The sequence below is a fragment of the Rosa chinensis genome, chromosome 1 (assembly GCF_002994745.2).
Source record: "Rosa chinensis cultivar Old Blush chromosome 1, RchiOBHm-V2, whole genome shotgun sequence".
NCBI lineage: Eukaryota > Viridiplantae > Streptophyta > Magnoliopsida > Rosales > Rosaceae > Rosa > Rosa chinensis.
The window spans coordinates 65,839,765-65,863,341 of NC_037088.1; the positions used below are offsets into that span (position 1 = coordinate 65,839,765).

The 23,577-nt window shown below is 39.1% G+C and overlaps 4 protein-coding genes across 7 annotated transcripts; 2 read left to right on the forward strand and 2 right to left on the reverse strand.

Moving 5' to 3' along the window:
• Window positions 1-2,821: 2,821 nt before the first annotated feature.
• LOC112182583 (low affinity inorganic phosphate transporter 4) lies at window positions 2,822-4,477 on the reverse strand. Its single transcript, XM_024321090.2, has one exon. The coding sequence runs from the start codon at window positions 4,452-4,454 to the stop codon at window positions 2,859-2,861; it is 1,596 nt and encodes a 531-aa protein (XP_024176858.1). The 5' UTR covers window positions 4,455-4,477; the 3' UTR covers window positions 2,822-2,858.
• Window positions 4,478-7,641: 3,164 nt separating this feature from the next.
• Window positions 7,642-11,497, forward strand: LOC112182594 (mitochondrial carrier protein MTM1). 2 transcript variants are annotated; one of them, XR_002929513.2, is made up of 11 exons: window positions 7,642-7,759; window positions 7,865-8,170; window positions 8,542-8,631; window positions 9,221-9,349; window positions 9,532-9,591; window positions 9,681-9,851; window positions 10,022-10,124; window positions 10,282-10,373; window positions 10,450-10,679; window positions 10,866-10,924; window positions 11,014-11,096. XR_002929513.2 is itself a non-coding variant. In XM_024321097.2 (11 exons), exons 2-11 carry the CDS (start codon window positions 7,901-7,903, stop codon window positions 11,144-11,146), a joined length of 1,257 nt encoding a protein of 418 aa, XP_024176865.1. In that variant the 5' UTR covers window positions 7,642-7,759; window positions 7,865-7,900; the 3' UTR covers window positions 11,147-11,497. The 2 variants fall into 2 exon arrangements, 1 of the variants encoding a protein (XP_024176865.1); XM_024321097.2 differs by having other exon boundaries at window positions 10,450-10,599; window positions 11,014-11,497.
• Window positions 11,498-11,837: 340 nt separating this feature from the next.
• LOC112182608 lies at window positions 11,838-16,594 on the reverse strand. 3 transcript variants are annotated; one of them, XR_005804417.1, is made up of 6 exons: window positions 16,442-16,594; window positions 15,550-16,272; window positions 14,016-15,135; window positions 13,552-13,882; window positions 12,540-13,398; window positions 11,838-12,100 (listed from the first exon to the last, which is right to left on the reverse strand). XR_005804417.1 is itself a non-coding variant. In XM_024321116.2 (4 exons), exons 2-4 carry the CDS (start codon window positions 16,175-16,177, stop codon window positions 13,696-13,698), a joined length of 1,935 nt encoding a protein of 644 aa, XP_024176884.1. In that variant the 5' UTR covers window positions 16,178-16,272; window positions 16,442-16,594; the 3' UTR covers window positions 13,464-13,695. The 3 variants fall into 3 exon arrangements, 2 of the variants coding, with proteins under 2 accessions (XP_024176884.1, XP_024176899.1); XM_024321116.2 differs by lacking the exons at window positions 11,838-12,100; window positions 12,540-13,398 and having other exon boundaries at window positions 13,464-13,882; XM_024321131.2 differs by lacking the exons at window positions 11,838-12,100; window positions 12,540-13,398 and having other exon boundaries at window positions 13,464-13,882; window positions 15,550-16,260; window positions 16,442-16,549.
• A 54-nt stretch (window positions 16,595-16,648) lies between these two features.
• On the forward strand, window positions 16,649-20,244 carry LOC112182636 (dihydrofolate synthetase). The gene is made up of 10 exons (XM_024321149.2): window positions 16,649-16,996; window positions 17,209-17,306; window positions 17,396-17,546; window positions 17,668-17,730; window positions 17,860-18,021; window positions 18,336-18,527; window positions 18,657-18,756; window positions 19,201-19,332; window positions 19,547-19,678; window positions 19,820-20,244. Exons 1-10 carry the CDS (start codon window positions 16,676-16,678, stop codon window positions 20,167-20,169), a joined length of 1,701 nt encoding a protein of 566 aa, XP_024176917.1. The 5' UTR covers window positions 16,649-16,675; the 3' UTR covers window positions 20,170-20,244.
• The last annotated feature ends 3,333 nt before the right edge of the window (window positions 20,245-23,577 follow it).

The following is a 23,577-nucleotide window of genomic DNA, read 5'->3' on the forward strand; positions in this document are numbered from 1 at the left end:
CTTGCTTTGCTTTGCTTGCTTGCTGCCTTAGACACTAATTTGTTCTGTACTGGTTTCCTGTCTAGCTTAATTAGCTCATGATTTCATATAAGGTACATCGTTTAGAAATGACCCGATCATATATATAGCTAATACAACAAGGGACGTTTATACCTAAGTTTTGTGGGAATACAACAAGAACATCACATAAGGTAGACGGGTATCTAGCTATCAAGCATATCCTGCAAACATATACTCTGTTCTTATGACCTAATAAGTTGATAACTAATTAACTTTTAGCTAGCTATCTACAACATACGTACACACGTAATTACGTATATATAAGCTCTGTTTGTCTTTGTAACTTCTTTTACAAATTGCAAAGGGTAAGATAATTGGTTTCCGGTAGGTCTAACAAATTATTGGTGCATGGTTGAGACATACAAGGAGCTCGGTTTCATTTCTATCATTCAAGACAAACACATCAGTTTCTGGGTTTTGTCTGCATGCTTTGGCTGTTAATTTTGGCCCACTAATCTACTAATGAAGCTGGAAGTTTTGGTTTTAGAGGGTTACTATCATGGTATGGTAATCAACTACAATGAAGTTCTAATTGTGTACGTATAATCAACCTTACAGCTCTGACCCCCTCGGTGATATTTTCACTCATGGAAGTTCTTGGGTTTGACAACCTGTAGGTACAATGTCTCGATTGGTATTTCGGTCGAATATGCTGTAATTTACATCGGTCATTTAAACCTAGGTTCCATCCAGAAGATCCAACCAAGTTTATAATCATGTGTCCTTTGATGGTTCCAAGAGACGGGAATAGCTTCATTTGATTTGAACTGATTATGTTCGACCTATTCGGAATGTCACAGAAGATCAAGGCCATCAAATCAATATGGATTGTCACATAAGATCGAGATCAAGGTCATAATATCTGAGACCATATTAAAACAATAAAACCTCTCTCCATTTTCGAATAGAAAGTATGCGTACTTTGTCATGTCCGAAAATGCAATGAGATATATATAATTGTTTTATTTTTATTTTTAGGAATAGATAATTTCATTGCTTATCCGCAGTCAGAGGGCACGTACATCATATGCTGTATGCTGTCTGACACTAAATAAAACCAAGATAGTCTAAGCTACCAATCAAATGACAGGTAACCCTCATTGTAAACAAAATGAGCACAATTTTGAGACCTAGCCATATGAACACAAATCCAACACTACCTAAACTCTTGCCAGAGCAATCCTAATGGCCTAGAGACCTCAATTAGTGTACAATTAGAGAAGCCAACACTACCTAAACCCTTGCCAGAGCAACCCTAATGGCCTAGAGACCTCAATTAGTGTACAATTAGAGAAGCTGAACTTAAATAGCAAAAGACTAGAATCCAAATGCTAGGTACTGAGAAACAGGAAATTGAGAACTTCCTTTTACCCTTGACAGCAGAGCGCGCAAAAGACCAAGTAAAAGGGTGAAATCCAGACCCATGGATAGAGCTGGCCCACCAAATGGGTGAAATGGGCCTAAAGACAACCCAAAATCCAGGTAACCCAGACTGATCTGGACACCAGTTGCAGCAGCCCATCGGGCGGCGTCGTCTTCGACCTTCCCAGCCACCAACTCCGCGGCCCACAATCTCCTTGAGAGTTGAAACATCTCCGCCAGCCCCAGCAATAGCAGACCATCCCATCTGCCGGGTTTCCAACCAACGCCACCATCTTCATAACTGTCAGCACTTCCAGCGCCATCTCAACTCTGCACATCCACCATAGCCACCAAATCCCGAACCAACTACCGTTTAGAAATTGAGGACATTGCCGGAGACGCTCACGCTTAGGCCGCAGCCAGAAGTCGCCCAGCCCAATCATCGCCATCCACCGCAGCAAATTAAGGCTTGAAAATGGTAGGCGGCGGAGCAGCCTCCGCCGTGCTTGGTAGCTGGAGGGACCACTGGTGGGGAGGCGCTGAGGGCTCCCATCGGTGACGCCTGGTGTCGGCGGCGCTTAGGTGTCGAGAGTTTTCGCTCTCGCTAGGGTTTCTCATGGCTTACGCTTGATTGCTCATTTTCTGAATATCGAAATGCAATGAGATATAATTGCTCATTTTCTGATATCGCCTAACTCATTTAATAATTGGACTATATTGTTTTGGGAGAGTGGATGTATGCATTATTCTAAGTTGTGGGAGTTTATATAAAAATTAAGAAATGGTAATGATACTCCGAAAAAGTAACTTGCACTCCTTTGTTGGTGTTTAGAAAAACTAGAGCTCAAATGATCACATTCCACTTCCTTGTATGTACATTGTCCCCAAAAGAAAAAATCATTCAACTTTAATTTTAAAAATTTACTTTTTGATACTTTTCAAACTATTTCAATGTCGTTCAAAATTAAAACCTCAATCTAATTTTTGTTAAGTGTTAATGTGGAAGACTTGTTACAAAAACTTTATTTTTTGAAATTAAGGAAATAAACATTGACTTTTGATTGCATAATGACATAAGAAAAAAAAACGTAATAACAACTTCCTAGCAAGTTCCTATTAAAAAAGGCCGTAGTGGTAGTTCTGATACAGAAGTACATGTATCAGAGAAAATAAGATATATTGGCAGTTTCGGATAAGTAATAATTTACACTCATTACAGTTCAAGGACATAATTAATTAATGACATAGTCGATCAGCTCTGACGTGAGAACGATTGACATGCACCATGCATGTATGGTAACATTCTGGAAATATTTATAAAACTCTGAGCTCTTATTGGTAGTTCCAGAAATACATATGTATATATTAGAGCAAAATAAGATATTGCTCACTTATTCGATTACCCTAATATAGAAAATACTAAAACCCTTCCCTACCTAGCTGGTCACCGGTTTAGGGGTCATTTGTGCTTCATATTGGCTTCCGGTGACGCCATTGCTACCATTGCCGCCATCCTCTCCAGAGATCTCCTCCAAGGACCTGCCTTTGGTCTCGGTGACCAAGAACGTGAAGAAAAACCCTAACATGTTGCTGAACGCCAGGAACAACATAGCCTTCCTAATTTTGTTCTGGTTTGCATCCAAAGTATAGGTTTGCACCCCAAATGCACCAACCATCGCACCTGCCTTCCCGCACGCCGCGCTTATCGCGTGACACGTGGACCTCACCCGGGTAGGGAACAGCTCGGCGGGAAGCACAAACGTGGTGCTGTTGGGGCCAAAGTTGGCGAAGAAAAATGTCAAACCGTATAGAATGGCAAACCAGTACTTGTGGCCCTTGAGTTCAACATACTTGACCCCTATGATGAACATGAACAAGGACATCATAAAAAACCCGATGAGTTGGATTTTGAACCGTCCGAGCTTCTCAATGAGGAGGACGGTGACCCAGTAACCCGGAAAAGTTCCGAACATTGCAACTATAAACATGGCTTTGGAGGTTTGGAAGACTTCCATAAGAGCATTGACATTTTCAGCTTTGTCAGTGAGACCCATAAGAGGGAAGATATCCTTCTGAGTAAGGTTTTGGCTGTAGAATGCAATGTCCAACAAGAACCAAGTAGTCGTTGTTCCGATGAGATGCTTCCCGTGCCGCCTTAAGAACTCTCCGGAGAGCAAAGTGTACTCGTTTGCTGCTTTGAACTGCGCCACCTTGTCCTGTTCGGCTTGGATTTCAATCTCCAGGACCTGACCCATGTCAGTCGCTGCTTGCTTGGCGTTGCCTTCGATCAACGCCGTGTAACGCGCCGTTTCCGGCATTTTCATCCTCCAGTAAAACGTGACAATAGCAGGCAAAGCCCCGATCATTAGTACAATCCTCCACATGTAGTCGGCCTCCGGCTGCGTGGAGAACACGTCAGAATACTCTACAGGGGGTTTTGTTTTGAATGCAGGAGCGTCGCAGTAGTGGAGGAAGAGTGCTGAGAGTGTCATGGAAACCAAACCCGCAAAGATAATCCCTACTCCTTGCATGGCAAACACGGCCGCTATAAAAGCACCACGTGTTGATTTGTTGGCATATTCCGACATGATGGTGGCGGAGAGGGGATAATCTCCTCCGATGCCAAAACCAAGCCAAAACCTAAAGAAACAAAGGGTTGTCATCACGGAACCCGCTGTAGACCCGAAGGATAGGCCGGAGCAAATGGCGCAGATGACCATCATGATGAGGGTGATGCCGTACACTTTCTTGCGGCCAAGCTTGTCTCCAAGGTAGCCAAAGAATAGTTGGCCCGATAGGGTTCCGACTAGGGCAACTCCGGTCACCAAGTTGTTGACGCTTACGGGGAGCTTTCCGGGCTTTCCGGTACTGGGGTCATAATAGTACAGTCGGCCGAGGAGTTTTGAAACGGTGGATATGCAGAAGAGGTCATAGGCGTCGGTGAAGAAGCCCATTCCGGCAATGACAATGGCCGTCATGTGGTACCATTGTGTTCGAGCAGTATCCAAAGCATTCAACACGGCAATCGCCATCTTGCTCTAGCTTGGTGCCTAGAATTCTAGTCTGTTTTGTGTTTATTATATCATTGGTTTAGCTCCTGACTATATATATTGTAGGAAGTGATTATGGATCATTATCAGCTAAAACAACGTAGGACGTTTATACCTATGCTTCGGGGGACCTACAAGAAAATCACAAAGGGTATCCCATCAAGGATATGCTGTGCATATACTTTGTGGGTGATTAGAAGCCTTATATTATGGTCTAATAAGTTAGTAACACTATCTTGTTCCCTCAAATACAAATACAATATATTAGGTGACAGCTAGCTATTTTACTATAGCTACAGATTGACCTTAACATTTCTCTGTTGACAAGGGTAGTGTAATAAAAGGTTATTAATTGGTCAATCAATTAAATTAATTGGATGGTGGTGACATACTAGGAGATGGAGTTTTATCTCGATCTTATTAGACAAACATATCGATCAGTTTCTGGGTCTTGTTTGTATCCTAGCAGTTAATATTAATTGGTCGAACCCCGGAATAACTTTAGGGTTTAGAAGCTAGCTTTCCTTTAGTTAAAATCATTTTTTGTTTCCTCCTAGTTTTGGCATTGGGTAGCTATCTTTACATCACAGGGTAAGGTTTAATCGACCTTAATATGTCAATATGAGTTTCATTTCGGAGATTCTTGTTGTGACAAGGTCTTGTCTTGTACGTATTTTGCTCTTAATATTTTGGTCGAATATGCTTAATATATTTGCATATATCATTTAAACCTTAGTCTCATCCCCAAAGAGCAAAGGTCATATTCCTTCAAACTGATATTGGAGTTCTAATTTGAGCACTATGGACCTTTCACACTTCGTTGTCGTACGAAGTAAGGTCAATTAACTAAATAAGTAAGTGATTTTGATGCCTAATTCGGCTTTGAAATTTGTTAGGGCATTATCAATTTCTAGGGATGGTTGCCAACATAGATTGGTTCAGTTTGTAAGGTTGGGGCTAACAGATGGTGACACCCTACTAGTTTTCAAGTCCCATTGCCAGCAATCTTGTGTTTGGTGAGTAATCTGTAAAATTTCTTTGTAAATCTTAGGTAGGATAGGAGGGGAAGGTGCTTTGGAGAGGATCCTGATCCTATTTGCATACGTCATTCCTGATAAAGATTTGGGGTTTGTTCTGAGCCTCCGACCTTGGTAGTGGCGGTAGTCTCTTTCTCTCCTAAACTTTTATGTAACCAAAAAAAAAAAAAAAACTAGGGAAGGCCTAAATAGCCATCTGGCTTACACTTCTGCCTTGCTTTGGGCTTTAATGAAATGACATCCCTAAATAGCCCAAATGGAAAATAGTGTCAATGTCAGACATATAGAACTACCAGAACCGAATGATGAGTGAGAGTAGGCTGAAGGGTAGGCTGAAGGTCCATAATGTAGTACTGTAATGACATAACATGTATAGAAACTGAAGCCCAGAACCAAAGGGCGAGTGAGACTAGGCCGAAGGTCCACACTGTAGTACTGATGCCAAAAAAGGGGACACACACTCAATATTTTGATCTCAACCATTGATATTAAATCGAAGAATACACAACTACTAATTTCCAAGTCACGTAGTGATCGGCTAAGAATCATCCCTAAATGTGACATATAACAACCTTATAATTTAGTGAATGCTTGTACACGGTGAATCATGACTAGACCAACTTCATATAAACATAGAATTAATCCTATTTGCTTGTCTATTTAGTCGACACAGAGTCATGCCACCTGTCAGTCTATCACACACAATCGAAATTTCTAGAAAAAGGCCAATCTCCCCTGATGTAGGATTTTCTCATACCAAAACACGGCTACGTTTGCATCCACTAATTCAGGAACTCCATCTTTACGGGGTTTGCATTAATGATTAATCAAAATCTCAACTAGACCTTTCAAACTTGACCTCTTGCTTCTGACCAAACTTTTAAACAATAAAATAAAAACTCAAAACATAGACCTTTCTAAAATGATAATAATAAAAAATCCAACCTAGGCTTTTTGAAATTAAAAAAAAAAACTATCTGGTGTGGTAAGGTTGGTCGACCAGCTTAACATTTTGTCCAGCGTGAGTCCTAACTTCCATCAATTTGTAGCCAGCAGATTTGAAGGCATTTGGGTTAGTGTCTCTGCGACGGGAGATTAGTCTGATTTTGTTAAGATATCCTTGTAGATCTCGGTTTGAATATTATCCGAGTGAATGTGTTATTAACTAACTAACATCACCGAGGTGGTTTGTTACCTCATCCCTGATGAAAAAATATATTCGCGCATCTCAGGTTCAATAATGGGTGGGTGTGTATTACTAATTCGCTAAGAGCATCTTTAGCAGACCCTCTATTTTGGCTACTAAGCTATTTTGGAGAGCGTGTTTAGTTTTTTTTTATCTATTTTAGCAGTTGCACCAAACTCCTAAGTGACTTTTCATTATAACTTTTAGCTATCTTGCTCTTAAATATAGAGAGCGAGATGAGACTCTCTATAATTTAAAACATTCATTTTAAGTTATTTTATGTAATTTATAAATATATTTAAATTATTTATCTTGCTCTCTATAATTTAAAACATTCATTTTAAGTTATTTTATGTAATTTATAAATACATTTAAACTATTTATTATTCATTTAAAAAATAATATAAATTCAAAACAAACTATAATAGATAGTATTGATGCAGATGTATTTCTGAAGTGGCTAACTAAAATGACTTTTTAGTTACTTTAGCTAAAATTTAACGCAAAAATGACTAACATTACTAAAAATACTCTAAGAGCATCTCCAACAGTAGAATTTATTTTTTAGTTAAATTTAGCTAAACTTGTGAAATATAGCTATTGATTTAACAATGTTGCTCCATCAATGATAGCTATTTGTAAGTGATATATTATGTTTCATCAAATCGTAAACTGACATGTGGACAAAAGAGGAGAGAGAAATATAACTTTTGCTTTAGCTATGTAGGATTCTCTAACTAAATATAGCTAGCCAATTTAGCTAAAGTTAAATATAGCTAAGCTATAGCTAGTCTGTTGGAGTTGAATTTAGCTTCAAACATAGTTAAATATAGCTAAAAATTAAATTTAGCTACTCCGTTGGAGATGCTCTAACAAGCTATCTCACTCGATCAGAAATAATAATAATAATAATAATAATAATAATAAATGGTTAATGGGGAAAATATATATTCCGTAGGTTTTAGGTGAAATAGTCTCTTCAAGAAGCGCGAACAAACGTGGCCCTCAGAATCACACACAGAAGCTGTCTGATTCGCCTTTCCCTATCCGTCGCTCTGTTTCAGGTAAACCCTAACCTCTCTCTCTCTCTCTCTCTTCTCCTCCACCAATCGGCGGGCAAACTTTTTTTTTTTTTTTTTGCTTTCCAAAAATAACCGGTTTATTTTTAGGTCGGCGTGATCGGAATATTCTAGAGCCGAGCGAACATGGTGGAGTTGGAGAGGGCGCAGAATCCTTGGGTGAGTAGTAGTGACGAGCAGCAAATCGACCGAGTTGAAATCGACGGTAGAGATTTGTCCATCATGCCGGAGCTGTCGGTTTTGGACAGAGGCGACGCCGGATTCGCTAAGCGACCAGACGGCGAGAGGTGTAAAACGACGTCGGATTGGAAGCTAGGGGTTGCGGAGAGAGCTTTCTCGGCCGCCGGCGCCGCGTTTTTGTCTGCCATTATTGTTAATCCACTTGATGTGGCCAAGGTGTGTGTACATAGCTTTCGCTTTTGGTTTTGGTGTTGCTAGGTTTCATTTCCGAGCGAAATGAAGCCATTGATAGTGTTCTAGGGTTTATGCTGTAGCAATTTGGAATTTTAGAACTGTGTAGTTTGTTAATATGGTACAATTTTTGTTGTATATAGAAGAATAGTTAGCCTATTGGATTTGTGTTAGTTTATGTAATAATGATGCTATTTCGGCCGATTTTGTGAATACAATTCGAATGTGATGCACCGAATTCAGGTAGTTTTGTTAAATGTGCTCTTGTGTTTAGCTTCTGGCTACTACTTACGGGTGGATTTCCAAGTCTTAGCTTTGCATTGAACTGTGTTCTTACTTTTTATGTTATTTAACAGACGAGGTTGCAAGCTCAGGCAGCTGGTGTGCCTTACTCGCATCCGCTAAGTAATATCACGAGTCGCATGGCTTTTTTCGGCCCTACCATGGTATGAACTCAATGCTTCTGTGTAATGGTTTACGTAGGCAATGAGAGATTTGGAAAACCTTTAATGTGGTTGCTTATATTGTTGTATACTATGCAAGCCTACACGAGGTTGCTTTATTTGCTTGCTTACTGTTTAGAGGGATATGTAATATGAGTGGAAATGAAATGGTGTCATACTGTGGTTGTGAATCCGTTTGGTAGACCATGCTGTTCGACCATGAGACAATGTGGTATTGCTCCATAGATTATCATATTATTCAATACTAGACACAAATAACTGAAGTTGCGGTTACTTGAACTAGCTTATAATTTCGAATTTAGTGGGACTAGAATTTAGGATAGTGGGGAGTTACAGATATGCGTTGTGCCCAACATATGTAAGGCGTCTATTTCATTGCATGTGGTTGTTGTTTCTTCTTTCTTCATTGTGGTTTGGTTTTCTAATACATATAAATGATACAGAGTTATTCATTACATGCTCTATAAATTTCTCCTTCTGTCATGGCATATTTGGGCTTTGATGTTTAACATATTCCTGTTCTGTGTCCAAGTTGAGGCAATTCATTTTGTTTTTCTTTATCTGTGCTCAGCTGTTTGCGGATCTAAGGTGTTCACCATCGTGCACACGTGCTGGAATTCATGGTACTGTATCAATATGCCCACCAGATTGTTTTCAGTACAAAGGCACACTTGATGTTTTCTACAAAATCATTCGACAGGTTGGTGGGTTTGTGTCAAGATTTACTTCTCATTATGCAACTGTTCATTTAATTTCTGGTTATGTTACTTTGTTATTCGCCTGCTCTATGTTCTGTTCTCTGTTCTCTGGTTTTGTGTGCTGTTAAGATGCCAAGTTTATCTACTGCTTGTCTATCATTTGATTCGGAATTTGATATTGCAGGAAGGGTTTGCAAGGTTATGGAGAGGCACAAATGCAGGATTGGCACTGGCTATTCCAACAGTGGGTTTCTGAATTCATTCAATTCTTAGTTCAGTTTCCACTCATTCCATTGATATTTCATTTATGTGACTCACCTTTTTGTTAATCAGGTGGGAATCTATCTACCATGCTATGACATATTTCGCAACTGGTTAGAAGAATTCACTGCCCGTAATGCTCCCAGCACGAGTGTATATGTTCCTTTAGTTGCTGGCTCTTTGGCACGCTCATTAGCTTGTGCAACTTGCTATCCTATTGAACTTGCTAGAACTCGCATGCAGGTAGTTTGGAGGCTTATACTTCATTCTATGTGTGATTTTGTTCTGTTTTCAAATTAATTTGTTTTGTTGCCTTAGAAGTTGTTTCCTATTTGTTTGTTAGAATATGCTAAGAGCAGAGTGATGGTGGTTATTCATTCTTTTCTTAATTATTGTTTATTGAATATTATTAGGCATTTAAAGTGATACAAAATGGTGCAAAGCCTCCTGGTGTTTTGAGGACTCTATTGGACGTTGTCTCTCATGTCAAGACCACAAGTAATGCTGAAAGCAACTGTAAGTCCATTGTTTCTGATGATGATTTGAGTTTGGCATGATCTCCTTTTTGAATGGATAGCACTTCAGTACTCCTTTTCTTATTGTGTCTTCTGTATTACTCCAGAATAATGTCTGAGCAAGTTAAATGACTTTAATCTTCTTTTCATTTTAACAGTAAGAGGCTATCGTGTCCTCTGGACTGGCATGGGAGCACAACTTGCTCGTGATGTTCCCTACTCTGCAATCTGTTGGTCGACTCTCGAGCCAGTAAGGATTGACTCTTCTGATTGTTTTGACTGCATGGATGTTACTTGAATCTAACATATATTTTTATCCTGAACAGATCAGAAGAAGACTTCTTAATCTTGTGGGTGATGAAGCAAATGCAGTCAGTATCTTTGGGGCAAATTTTTCTGCTGGTTTTGTTGCAGGAACCATAGCGGCTGCAGCTACATGTCCATTGGATGTTGCAAAGACCCGAAGACAGATAGAGGTGTTTTCTTCTTTCTGTTCTGAATTTTTTTTTCTACATATTATCACGTCCTGCTTCTGAAAGTTTGAAAACCAAGAAAGGTAAGAACACAAAATAAATGATTTCAATCATTTTTTCAATTTTTTTCAAAAAATAGCAGTATCAGAGTGATGTCTTTTGTTGATGAGTAGCGTTCCTACCAAAAATTCTTGTTTAGTGCTGCTGTGCTTATTTGAATATGTTTACTCTATCTTATGTATGTTCCTTTTCTTTTGAAACAAATTCAGAATGATCCAGTCAGGCAAATGAAAATGACGACAAGGCAAACGCTAATGGAGGTTTGGAGGTATACATCTCATCTTAAAACTTTAGTGGTATGCATTATCATCATTTAGATCTTTCCTACTAACACACCTTATTATTTACTTGGCGCAGGGGTGGAGGACTAAAGGGACTATTCACAGGGGTCGGTCCTCGTGTTGGTCGTGCAGGCCCTTCGGTAGGGATTGTTGTTTCCTTCTATGAAGTCGTGAAGTATGCTCTACATCAACGGTATGCAACTTCATGACGGGGATTCCGTGGTTTTTTTTTTCCTCCTGTTTTTGATCTTCGAAGGTGTCATTTGATGCGGTGTCTGGTGACTTAGGAAGGCCACCTACAAGTTTTGTAGATACAGTAGATTGAAGATGACAAATTTTCATCCTTTTTAGGCTGCAAGTGCAGGATTTAACCTTCTTTCCTATAGTTTTAGCTGTTCTTTACGTTGTTGCTCAATGACGAGCAAAGTTTTGTCCGTTTACATTGTTTCTTTGGGCCAACTTTATTCTGAGACTTGATCTCAGTTAATAAATTATGTCTGAAGGGACTAGATGAATCTTCAATTCTAATTTAATGACAATTTACACTGTTCTTTTTCTTTTAACTCCTAAAGATCAGCTGAGTTTACATGATAATGTCTGACAGGGCCGAAGCATTTACTTTGTTGCTAATGAATCGTTATTGAAATTAAATTGACATTCTTCGTTTGTTTGTATTGTGATTTTGTGAGAATCTGATTCTTTTATTGTGAACATTTTGTTTTCAAGTCACTGTTGCAATTTAGGAACAAAGCTCCAAGACGGAGCTTTTTTTTCTCTGGTTGCCAAAAATCTGTTCTGCAAAAGACAAAGCTGGCCTGACCAGGAACAGTGTTGATGATCAATTCAAGTGAAGAAAAGGAAGCAAGCAAGGACTTAATGTAGTAATAATGAGACTATGAATGGAGAACCAATTCAATACTTTGATTTATTCAATCTGAAACTTCCTGCCCAAAATAAAGAATTTCTCTCTAGCATACACCCAATCCAAACGAATTTACAACCCCATTACATCACAACCACCCTAAGAACCCAGTTATATGCCTGTTCTTGCTTTAATATATAACTTGAATCATCGATCAGATGGATGGTTCAGTGGATCAGGTATGTGAGAACCAACGCCAGCAGCATTAGAATGTATGCTATCCCTTGGTCAATTGCCGTGCCTGCAATCACATAGCAAACATTTCCGGCAAGTTAACATCAACAGCGAAATCGACAATTTCGACCAAAACACAGAAGCCTAAACATGATTTCACTCGTAATGAAATGGGAAACATCTAAAACAACACCTCAGGCGTTTCTATTACCAAAAATGACACTTCACATGTGAAATATCTAGAATTTCTTCTAGTTAAAGAATCAAGCTCCAAAAAGTTCTTAACGACTCATGCGATACATAATGGATTCATAATGCTCATTATGATTCAATATATGAACGTTTGCAGGGTATGAAATGTGCACATTTCATACGTTAAAAGTTGCATTCTATCAACAATTTTACAAGTACAAAACTAACAATCCAAGCTATTTCCGGAAGTTCCCCTAACGAAAACATCATACAGAAACATTTTTTTTTCTCTAAGAAAAGCAAAGAAAGCTTACCATCGCTTGTCGGAGCCAGAGCCGGAGCCGGAGCCGGAGCCAGGCCAGCTGCATGAATCATGGGCAAAATGACGGCGAAAATGAGTGCAATGACGCCAACCATTCCGTTAAATGGTGCAGCATTAACAGCCATTTTTGTCCCTTCCTCTCTCCTTGTTACGTTAGAAGCTCTCTTCTTGAAAACAAGAAGAGCACGTAACGTAGAGCGGGAGAGAGGAAGAAGTTTAACAATTCAGAGACGAATGGCTTTTGATTTTTAGAGGTCGAAAGGATGAGGGGGTTGAGGATGAAAACCCCTAAGCTTTTATAGTGCCAGAAATGGTGGTTAACCATGTAGGGTTAACCCGCATGTTTAGGGACTCATAAATCCATGTAACCCTTCAAATTTATTGTTTTTAATTTTAATTTTTCAGTTTATTACAAAAATGGGTTTTCATGTTCTGTCTTATTTGGTCGGTGCTTGATTGCCAGTTATTGCCAGCATGGATTCTCTTATTGTGGTTCTGGAAGATGATGATTCTTCTAAATTATGAGTTGGAGTGGGCAGTGTTCTGTTCTTGTTCACAAACCACCTCTCTTTTAGAAGCAAATGCAAGGTGTTTATTTATAGCAGCAACAATAATCAAAGCTTGACAGAGTTGATATATGGGGTCCTGAAATCCCCAATAATATCAGCATAACATTTATAGAAAAGGTCATCTTTTAGTGAGCATGAAGGAGGCCAAAGAAAAGCTCCCACGGCAAATTCTGCTGCACATTTCCGACAACTAGAAGGCGGTCCATCCCGATGACTTTTATCCAAGCAAACTCATCATTTCGTATAGATTGAACTCCTGGAGATCAATAAGATCTATTTTTGCTGCATAACCAAGTGAGGAAACCCATCAGGGTATTTATCTACCAGTAGTATAACTAAAGTAGGAATTTTAAAAGCATATATATACACATAAGACATTCATAGGAGTGATAGGACTACATAATACAAGTGACCTAATTTTTCTGATGTTCCTACTTGCATGTTTAAACATATCTGAAACCAAGAAGAGGCACACTTGGCAACCAAAATGGAAACCCTTCCCTCATCTCTGATAGGACTTTCCGGCAGAGGTTGTGGGTTATACATGCATATCATTACGTCGGCAAGTTGCTTGCACAGTCAAGATGGCAGAAAGAGAGGATCCTCTTTGTTTTTGTAGATCTCAAACAGTTGCTTAGAGTAACGAGTCGCAAATGTTCTACATGTTTCAAGGGCCTTGGGGTCATGCTCCTCCAACTCCTCTACGGTTTTTCTCAGATCACAATATGGGTCTCCATCAGTGAGAAAGCTAGCCAATTTAGAACCCCTGAAAAAAGGGAGAAAACCAATTAGCAAAGGTGGCTGAGAAAGGAATAGAATGCTATTATATAGTCCAAATATTCACTAATTCACATATCAACAACACGTAAAATGTTCCCTAAAGTATGCATTCATCGTACCTAGAAGCATCAAACTTGCTAAAGCCTCGAGAATTGGAGCATAAAGCCTCCCTATACATTTTTTCCTCAGAAGTTTGCTGTCTATAAAGAGCACATACAGCTTTCATGCACAGCTCTGGATCCTTAGCAAATGCAGAAAGCATGTCTGCCTCATACTCCCACCTTGTGTTGTGATCTTTGTTCCTTTGAAATGTTGATAGAACCTCCTCTAAGTTCACATCATCATCTGACACACTATTTGACTCACTAGAAGCATCATTACTTTCTGAAACATCAGAGCTGTGTACAATAAACCCACCCAAGCTTTCACCTTCACTTTCTGACCCAACCTCTTCGGGCTCATCTTCTTCAACACCCTTGTTTGGTCCTCGATCATTTTTAGTTTCACTTGTCTGACTTGAATTCCTTTGCGCCCGACCTCTTCCCCCACCTTTTCTTAACCTAACTAAATGTCGCTTTGGAGAGGTAACACTAACATCATCAACCACAGAAGTAGTAGCAGTCTCTAAGCTGGCATTCACATCAGATCCTACTTGATTGTGTATTCTTTTCTGACGATGCATTCTCTTGACCGAATTGATAGGAACATTATCATCACTACTCTCAGAATGATCATGTATTCTTTTCTGAAGATCCATTCTCTTGACTGCATTGATAGGAATATTATCATCACTACTCTCAGAGTCACTGGTCACAACATTAGAAGCTCGTTTTCTTTTGGGTGTTGAGAAAGCCAGTAATTCCTCATTGTAATTATCGAGATCTTCCTGATCATGACCGTCAGTATGTGCCTGCTTTAAAAAGCTTTTGGTAGCCAGACCTCCTATTACAGAATCTGATGATATGCAAATCTTTCTGCTTCCCTGATTCTCAGTAGGCAAAACTTTTTGGTTATCGGCAATTGTAACTTCATCATCGCTGTCACTAATATCAATGACACTGAGAGAGAAAGGTCTGCCACCACCTGGCGTAGGTGGAGCCATCTTCTTGCAAGGACTCCTATCTTCCTTGAATTCCAGCTGTTTTCTTGCTCGACTAACGTTACCATATTCCATACCAGATCTCTCTTCTTCCTTGGTACCACTGCGATGCTCATGAAGTGTAACATTAGGAGGTGTACCTGCCAAAACCCAGGTAATCGAAACAACTTTTTAAGGGACTAAGCATTTTTTGAGCACAAATATAGTCATATAATATGAGATATCTTCCAAAATCATGATGCTTTGCGTTACGATCATGCATCAATTAAGAACTAATGATTAAACGAAAGCCTCCATTCAAGAACACCAAAGATGGTAACACAGGAGATGACAGGCGCCACATACTCAAAAACCTAACAGTTATATGAGTCAAACCTAACCAATATCCACATTCGCTGCAGCTAATACCCATATTCATCTGGACTTTTGTCCAAAATTTGGTAATAATGCAAACACTAAGATATTTCCTGAAACCAATTTGTTCAGTACATCAGGGGACAAGACAACAGATTAATATAGATATTAGAGTACCCTAGTACATAAATAACTTATACCTGCTTCTTGCAGATGGCAGATCTCTTTACCAGGGGAGTGATATGTAGAGCTAAGATCAATAACATTCACAGCTATATCTTTGCTCCTTGAACTTTCCATGCCAACTCCAACATTCAACCCATCCTCAAGTTCAATCCTTTCATTCGGTTGTGTTCTCCTGCTTGCTTCAACGGAATCCCCAGTTAAGTTCCACGGAAACTCCCCACCTTTCAAGACTAAATCCTTGTCCAACTTCAAGACCCACGTCTTCAATTCTTTGAACTTCTGCTTCCAAGCCTCAACCTCACTTTCAGCAGTTTTCTTCTCACACTCCAACACCTTGTTCTCAAGCATAAGCTGAAAGACCCCATCTCCCTCCAAGCTATCCTCATTAAAATCAACTATTATCTCCGTCCCATCTCCACCCCCATTAGCTTGCTTCCTAATTTCATCACTTCCTCTCTTCAATGCCCTAATCTCTTCTTCCATCGCAAGCTTTTCGCCTTCCAAAGCCCGAAACTTAATCTCAAGATCTTCATACTCACTCTTTCTCTTCACAATCTCCAACTCTAACTCCTCACACCTCTCTTCAACTCTCCTCCTCCTATTTTCTACCTCACTAGCCCCACAATCTTCCACCACCTCCATTTTACCCTAAACCCAATTCAAAAAACCCTACTCTATAACATCAAGCATTTCAAAAACCCTCGCATTTCCCACTTCAAAATCACCTGGAAAATTCACTATTTATCAAAAAAAAAAAAAATCAAGCATATTAGTAAAAGCATCGATCTTGAATGTACCAAATTTTTTTTTTTTAAAAAAAGAAAAGCACCAATCTTTGAAGCTAAAAAGAGAAGAATTATGTTCTTTCTTTTCTGGGAAACAAACCGGAGAGAAGCAGCAACTTACAGCAGAAAAAGTCCACCGTCGCCTCAAAACGTCGCCGTTTCAGTCGTTTTAGGGTTTTCTACCTTTTCTTTTCTTAATCAGAGTTTGAGAGACAAAAGCCGCCGTATTTCGTTTTCGGGGAAGAAATATAACTGCCGCCTGTTACCCGCGTAAAACCGCCACGTGTCAGCCACGTGCCTCAAAACGCAGCGTTTAAATGTAAAGTAAAAAAACTGTGCGTTTCGCCTTTAGGCTATGACTCGTCTCCTTCACTTCAGTTTTCACAGAATGAAAATTCTCAAGCTTTTCCGGCGATGCTCCGTCATTACTAACCGGACGGGCCCAATTGCCTCAGTTCGGGTCGGGTTATTGGGTAATGCGGGGCCCAAAAGAGGGTTTTGCTCGAGCACAGAGGATTCGGAGCTGAAGGACTTGATGGAGTACATGGACTCACTCAAGAACTACGAGAAATCGGGGGTTCCGGTCGGGGCGGGTACGGATTCTGACGACGGGTTCGATCTGGGTCGGATGCGGACGTTGATGGAGCTTCTGGGTCGTCCTCATTTCAAGTTCAAGGTTCGACCTTTAACTCTAATTTCATTGCTTGAAGGGTTTAGGGTTTATGTTATAAAGTTATAGTCTTTTGGGTTGCGATTGCTCAAATTGCTTTGCTTGCTTACGACCCAAGAAAGAAATCCATGGATGGATGGTATGAATTAGTTAGGAAAGTTTTTTTTTTCTTTTTTGGTTTTATGTTGTGTAATTAACTAGAGAGACAGGAATTATAGGCGGTTCACATTGCCGGAACGAAAGGAAAAGGATCAACAGCTGCATTTCTGTGCAGCATTTTGAGGGCAGAAGGGTATTCAGTTGGTTGTTATACTAGGTATGGTTTCATTCCTTTATGGCTGTGTTGATGTTACTGTTTTTGCTTGTTGCTATTCTGAGAAGAGGCTTTGTTTTGTGTGTATGCAGCCCACATATTCGAACTATCAGGGAGCGAATAACTTTGGGAAGGTCTGGTGAGCCGGTGTCGGCAAAGGCTTTGAATTCTCTGTTTCAGGAGAATAAGGAGACTCTGGATCGTGCAATGAAAGTTGAAAATGGATATATTAGTCACTTTGAGGTATGCCCTGTGTACAATGTGTTTAAAAGTATTGATATGGTTGAGAAACTTTGTATATCTCCATTGTTATGTTCAGATATTATCAATGAGAATTCAACGTTTAGTATGTGTTGTATATTAGGTTCTTACTGCTCTGGCATTCACACTATTTGCTAAGGAGAAGGTTGATATTGCAGTGATTGAGGTCATTCACTTTCCCTTCTGAGATATTTTTCTATCTATTTCCTTGTCATATGCAAATTGGTAGAAGGATATACTAAACAATTAAAAAAAGGTTATGATAGTACTAAGTTTATATACCTGAAATGAACAGGCCGGCTTGGGGGGTGCACGGGATGCAACTAATGTCATTCCTAGCTCTGGACTTGCCACATCGGTCATTACTACAATAGGAGAGGAACATTTGGCTGCACTTGGGGGTTCTTTGGAAAGCATTGCAATGGCGAAGTCTGGAATCATGAAACATGGCCGCCCAGTTAGGTGGTTCTGCCTTAGAGATTATTGTAGAAGTTGATGCCATGCACAAATAAGCTAATAGTGTTCCTGCATTGTGTTCCATCTAACGTACTCTTATCTCCTATTTCATGTCACAAATATCATAATTCCCTTGGTAGGTCATATTGAATGATAGTAATCATATAATCCGTTCTCCTCTGTCATCATTCTCATTATTTCACGTTCATACTGCTGCTTATTTGTCATCAGACTGCTGTTTCTGACTGCAGGATATATACTTCTCTTTTTGATCATGTTAAATTTTTTGACTTTTTTGAGTGGTATATATTTCAGGTGGTTTTGGGTGGTCCATTTCTTCCACATATTGAGTGCATTCTTCGTGATAAAGCTCTGTTGATGAGTTCTCCTGTTGTATTAGCGTCTGATACTAGAAATAGAAGCAAGATAAATGGTTTTAGCATGCACGATGGTAGACCCTTCCAATCTTGTGATATAGTGCTACAACTTGAGAGTGACTCAAAGCTGGTATGCATTTGAGTCATTATTTTAGGATATATTGAATCTTTCATTTTCATATCGGACTGTATTCTAAATGGTCATTATTTCAGTTATTCAGAGTTTTGTGATAACTTCTAGTTGTGGTATTTGTTGCAGTCAATTGAATTATTGGATTTGAAACTATACATGCTTGGAAGTCACCAACTGCAGAATGCTGCAACTGCTACTTGTGCAGCACTATGTCTCCGAAACTTAGGTTAGTGATTAACTTTTTACTCTGCTCCTTCAAGCTTTAACGTAGCAATACTGGAAACCTACAGGTTTTATCTTATTAGTCAAAGAGCTTTCTTTTGCTGTAAGTCTAGTAATTTGCTTCAACATAGCATTCTGTTTAACAAACTATTTTGCTGTACGTCTAGTAATGTGCTTCAACATAGCATTCTGTTTAGCAGTAAATAGGATAGATTGCTTGTTACATACCTGTAGTTTTGCTGATTCACTTAACTGGGATCATAAATTCTACAAGTCATCTACTTAGATTGAGTACTCATTAATGTAGTCATCTTTGAGTCAGCTTCCTCTATTTTGTCCATGTTACCTGAGTTCAGAGTCACTTCACTGTTATTGTACATAGTTGGTAGAATTTTTATTTGGTCATGGTCTTTCAGTTTAATCACTATTGCTTCGATGGTTACTTTAGGATGGAGAATTTCAGATGCATCCATTAGAACTGGTTTACAGCAGACACATCTTCTTGGAAGAAGTCAATTTCTAACATCGAAGGAAGCTCAGGCATTGAGATTGTATGGAGCAACAATATTGCTTGATGGAGGTTTGTTTTCCATTGAATGTTATTGTACATTCCCATTTGCATCTATGAATTATTTACTGTATGTACCATCAGAAAAAAGGTTATATAGAATATATTAAGGGTATTGCCGAAGGGATTTCAACATAAATGGTTATTTTGATTTTCTTATTTTGGATCTATTCTTTATGTACCAACATATAACAGCATCGCTAATACTTTCCGAAATACTCTTCAGCCCACACCAAAGAATCTGCTAAAGCGCTGATGGACACTATAAAGATGACTTTCCCAGAGTCGCGATTGACTCTTGTGGTTGCAATGGCAAACGACAAAGATCATCTAGGTTTCGCAAGAGAGTTTCTTTCAGGTCCAGTTACTACTCGGTTACTTTTTCCAGTACTCCCCTTATGTCATAATGTTCAATGCGGACGAGTCAAAAAGATTAAACCTTCATATATAGATTTTAGGATAGCATACAAATCTAACACACTTGGCCGCTTCTCTTCAGGTGGGCATCTAGAGGGTGTCCTCTGTACAGAAGCTAACATTGCTGGGGGGAAATCTCGGACAACTGCAGCGTCAGTGCTAAGAAATTGCTGGATCCAAGCTTCCAAAGAATTGGGCCTAGATATTGTTCATGATCAAATGACAGAATGTCAAAACTTTTCAATGGACCAATTAGTTGGCTTAAGCACGTCGGAAAAGAGACCATTATTGGCTGCTGTGCCTTCATTTCCGGATTCCATCAAGATTGCAAATCTGATTTCCAGAGGAAGAACTAGGGATCAATCTCATATTACTGTAATCACTGGCTCTCTACATATAGTTTCATTGACATTAGCCACCCTCAATAGTTAATGCCTTTTCTTTTGTCACTATGAACTAGCACAGTAAGATTTGAATTCTATTATTGCTTTCAATCCTTCTTTTACATTATCTACTAATTAAAAGCTTTTAGATTTCGCTTACATGCATGCATGCAGAATAGTTGCCACAGGAGGACCACATTTTGTTCAAATCAAGTGCACCATGCTACTTGTTAATAAATTTTCTGTTCAAATCATATGCTTCTCTTTGTCGAAAATTACTATTCTGCAGAAAAGCATGAGGATTTTCATTGGGTCATCATCCTCTATAATTAAATTTTGCATTATACATGTCAATGGCATGCAAAATCATAGCCTTTGGGAGGAGGACCACATATTCAGATTGTTCAAAGTTAATTTTCTCTTCCATAATTATATTGTTTTGTTGTCAAATAAATTATTTCTTGAATCCCTTTTGCATGTCGCAATATAAATTATCCTGCAGGGAAGGATGAGAGGGTTCATTCGGCTTATATGTTTTATTTTACTCTTTAATAGAATGGACCGGTTACGTCTGATGGATCAGACCTGCTGTGTCAAAACTTTTAATTTCAGCAACTTTATGTACTTCCAGTAAGTATTGCATGCACGTATTTTGATGGATCGAAAGAGTGAGTTCTCACATATCAACAGGTTTCATTGGGATGGTAAACATATGACTATTACGAAATTCAATCTCCCAATATTCATGGTGAACTCATGAATTAAACTGTCATTCATTAATTCTATTTTCTGGATTCCACCGGAGGAATAAAAAGGACAACGGAAACGCTACTATACCCCGATCTAAGCGTATCAAAGTTGAAAGCCGAGATAGCTCTCCATGGTTATATTTTGTCTACAGCCTATACTTCCACACACATTTTAGCTCGCCCAACTCGAGCTATATTCTCCCACACTTACCTTGTATTAATCACGAGACCCTTCAAGTCTCCTTCAACCTGGAAAACTAATTAATCTTAGATTAATGTTAAATAACTTATCAACAAGGACACTCGAACTGGATCAGTATGCTGGAAAGTAGGAAGCTGCTGTTGTTACAGACATTCTGGTAGAACAGTTTGGAGCCAAGCGCTAACAGTCGGCATCAATTGACCTACAACCTGCATATCTCTCCTTCTCAGTCGTCGCCATCACAGAAAACACATAGAAAGCTCATGATTCGAATTTTTTGTTTTATGTACGTATAGAAAGAAAAGAGGTAGCAACCCAACAATGGCATTCAAGGCTCATCTTCCTTCTGAGGGTTGATTGGATGTTTTAACACCAATGGAGGAATCCCCACATGCCCTCAATATCATTTTGAATCTCATGTCAGACCCAACTTTGTTAGCCATACGTACGTCCGACGGTCCGAGAGGTAGATCACATTCATTTTTCTTAATTTAATTTTCATATTTCATCTTAAGTATTTTGTAGAAAAACTCAAGCTCAAGAGCCTCAAATTAAAGGAGAAGGAATGGAGACAAATCAGACAATGATAGATCGATAGGAAGGATCTCCTCCTTACCTATCCAAGCCTCCACACAAAAAAAAAAAAAAAAAAAAAAAAATCAGACAATGATAGATCGATCGATCGTGGATTCAAATATGTTTTGCAAGCAAAATAAAAGAATATATGTTTCTTAAAATAATAGCTGGCTAGCTAGCCATTGCACCATCTTGGCCTGAAAAGTTGTGCTGGGTCCTAGACCAACCCTACCCCGACTGAGAATTTTGTTGCCCTAGCTAATAACTTTTATTATGTACCGGCCTGGATCGAGTTGGTTGCATTGCAGCTCGTTATAAATTAGTTTGTCTCAAAATCATCAATACAGTTCATCCAATATAAAAACAGTATTCCTTCTTGCGTGTCTCTATGTATGCAGCAATAAGAGAGAGAATGATGAGGATGGTTTCTCCACATGTTCATCGGAGACTTGTATCAATAATGCTGAGAATTTCATAATTATATTCAAAACTAAGAATGATATAGCATCTCATCGATTTCAAGATATAATGTTTTTTATTATATCATTTTTCCGTTTAGTTGCATCATTTCAATACCCTCGAATACGGTCCATTTTCTAAAAGACATGCATGACAATACTTATGATGAAGATGCTAAATTTGAGACATATAATTTGCTATATACATGATTAAATTTGAAATCCCTAGTAAATTGAATTAAGAGAGTAGCATGGGAAGGGGGAGCTGAACCAAATTCTGGCACCCAACGGTTATGGGTCAGAGATGGGGACATGACCTCCCAAACATATAAGGGAATGGGGCACCAAGTCTAATGCCATATATATTTGCATTGTATTGCAATATTGCATTTCATTGTATAGAATCCAAGATCAATTTAAGGTCCCACTTTTTACGTCTGAATTCCGACATATCCATCGGATGGTGACCCACAACAATTCCATCCCAACAGGTTTGTACTACACCTCCCGGAGATCTCGAACTTCTTACTTAAATATGCAGCACTCTTTCCGGCGTAGCAGTAGATGGCAGAAAATGGGGGGATGCATGTAAGGGTGTTGTGGTTATAACTTCATCATGATGACGACGATGACGAGTTCATGGATCAAACAGGATCACACAGAAAACGAAAGAAAGGAAAAGAAAGTTGATCAGGTTCATGATGACGACGGCGAGGAGGAGTTCATGGATCAACAGGATCACACAGAAAAAGAAAGAAAGGAAAAGAAAATTAATAAGGTTGGAGCTGTAATAAAGTCTGTCTCAGACATTTCGTGGGTGGTATTGAATGAGGTTTTCAGATTTGGAAGTGAATCAAGTTTGAGAAGAAGAGCTAGGTCCCATGGTATTTACTCTTAGCTATAGCTAGCAATATTCATTAACTTTGTCTTAAAATTTTGTCCTGCATTCTCATTCATTGATCTGTAAGGAGAGTGAAGGAGGGCTATAAATGATAAACAGTCGTAATAGTTCCGATCACATTCATTCATTTACCAAAACCAAAACTGCGCGCATAGTTTTTTGTACATCTAGATCTGGCTAAATCTATATGATACCTACCCAGAAAGCCACGCTTTTGTTTCTCTGGGAATTGAGCACAGAGATATGAAAGAGTAGTACCGCGTCTAAGGGATCTATGCCTGTATGTGTGTTACTCTTAAGGTGGTTATGAGATAAATGCCAACCCGAAGCAATTTAAAGCAATAGGGTTTATGTTGCGAATATTAATGCTAGAAGAAACAATGTGGTTGAATTATTGTAAATAGCTAGGCAGCTAGTAATATATCCGAATTTGTGGACTTCTACCGTTGTATAGGCTGCAGTCTGGTGTAGATTCTAGCTAGAAGCTAGCCTAGAATCAGTGGCCGGGTACTATCATGCATATAGGAATTGCAGTCTTTTATAGATCATTATTGGAGGAGTAGACTGAGAA

Excerpts from the sequence above, each read along its gene's own strand:
- LOC112182583 (XM_024321090.2), bottom strand. The coding sequence starts at position 4,454 with ATGGCGATTGCCGTGTTGAATGCTTTGGATACTGCTCGAACACAATGG.
- LOC112182594 (XM_024321097.2), top strand. The coding sequence starts at position 7,901 with ATGGTGGAGTTGGAGAGGGCGCAGAATCCTTGGGTGAGTAGTAGTGAC. Across the intron at positions 9,350-9,531 it reads TCTACAAAATCATTCGACAG|GAAGGGTTTGCAAGGTTATG; the intron begins GTTGGTGGGTTT and ends TTGATATTGCAG. Across the intron at positions 9,592-9,680 it reads TGGCACTGGCTATTCCAACA|GTGGGAATCTATCTACCATG; the intron begins GTGGGTTTCTGA and ends TTTGTTAATCAG.
- LOC112182608 (XM_024321116.2), bottom strand. The coding sequence starts at position 16,177 with ATGGAGGTGGTGGAAGATTGTGGGGCTAGTGAGGTAGAAAATAGGAGG. Across the intron at positions 15,136-15,549 it reads CTGCCATCTGCAAGAAGCAG|GTACACCTCCTAATGTTACA; the intron begins GTATAAGTTATT and ends GGGTTTTGGCAG. Across the intron at positions 13,883-14,015 it reads AGCAAGTTTGATGCTTCTAG|GGGTTCTAAATTGGCTAGCT; the intron begins GTACGATGAATG and ends CCCTTTTTTCAG.
- LOC112182636 (XM_024321149.2), top strand. The coding sequence starts at position 16,676 with ATGACTCGTCTCCTTCACTTCAGTTTTCACAGAATGAAAATTCTCAAG. Across the intron at positions 18,757-19,200 it reads ACTATGTCTCCGAAACTTAG|GATGGAGAATTTCAGATGCA; the intron begins GTTAGTGATTAA and ends TGGTTACTTTAG. Across the intron at positions 19,679-19,819 it reads CGCAAGAGAGTTTCTTTCAG|GTGGGCATCTAGAGGGTGTC; the intron begins GTCCAGTTACTA and ends GCTTCTCTTCAG.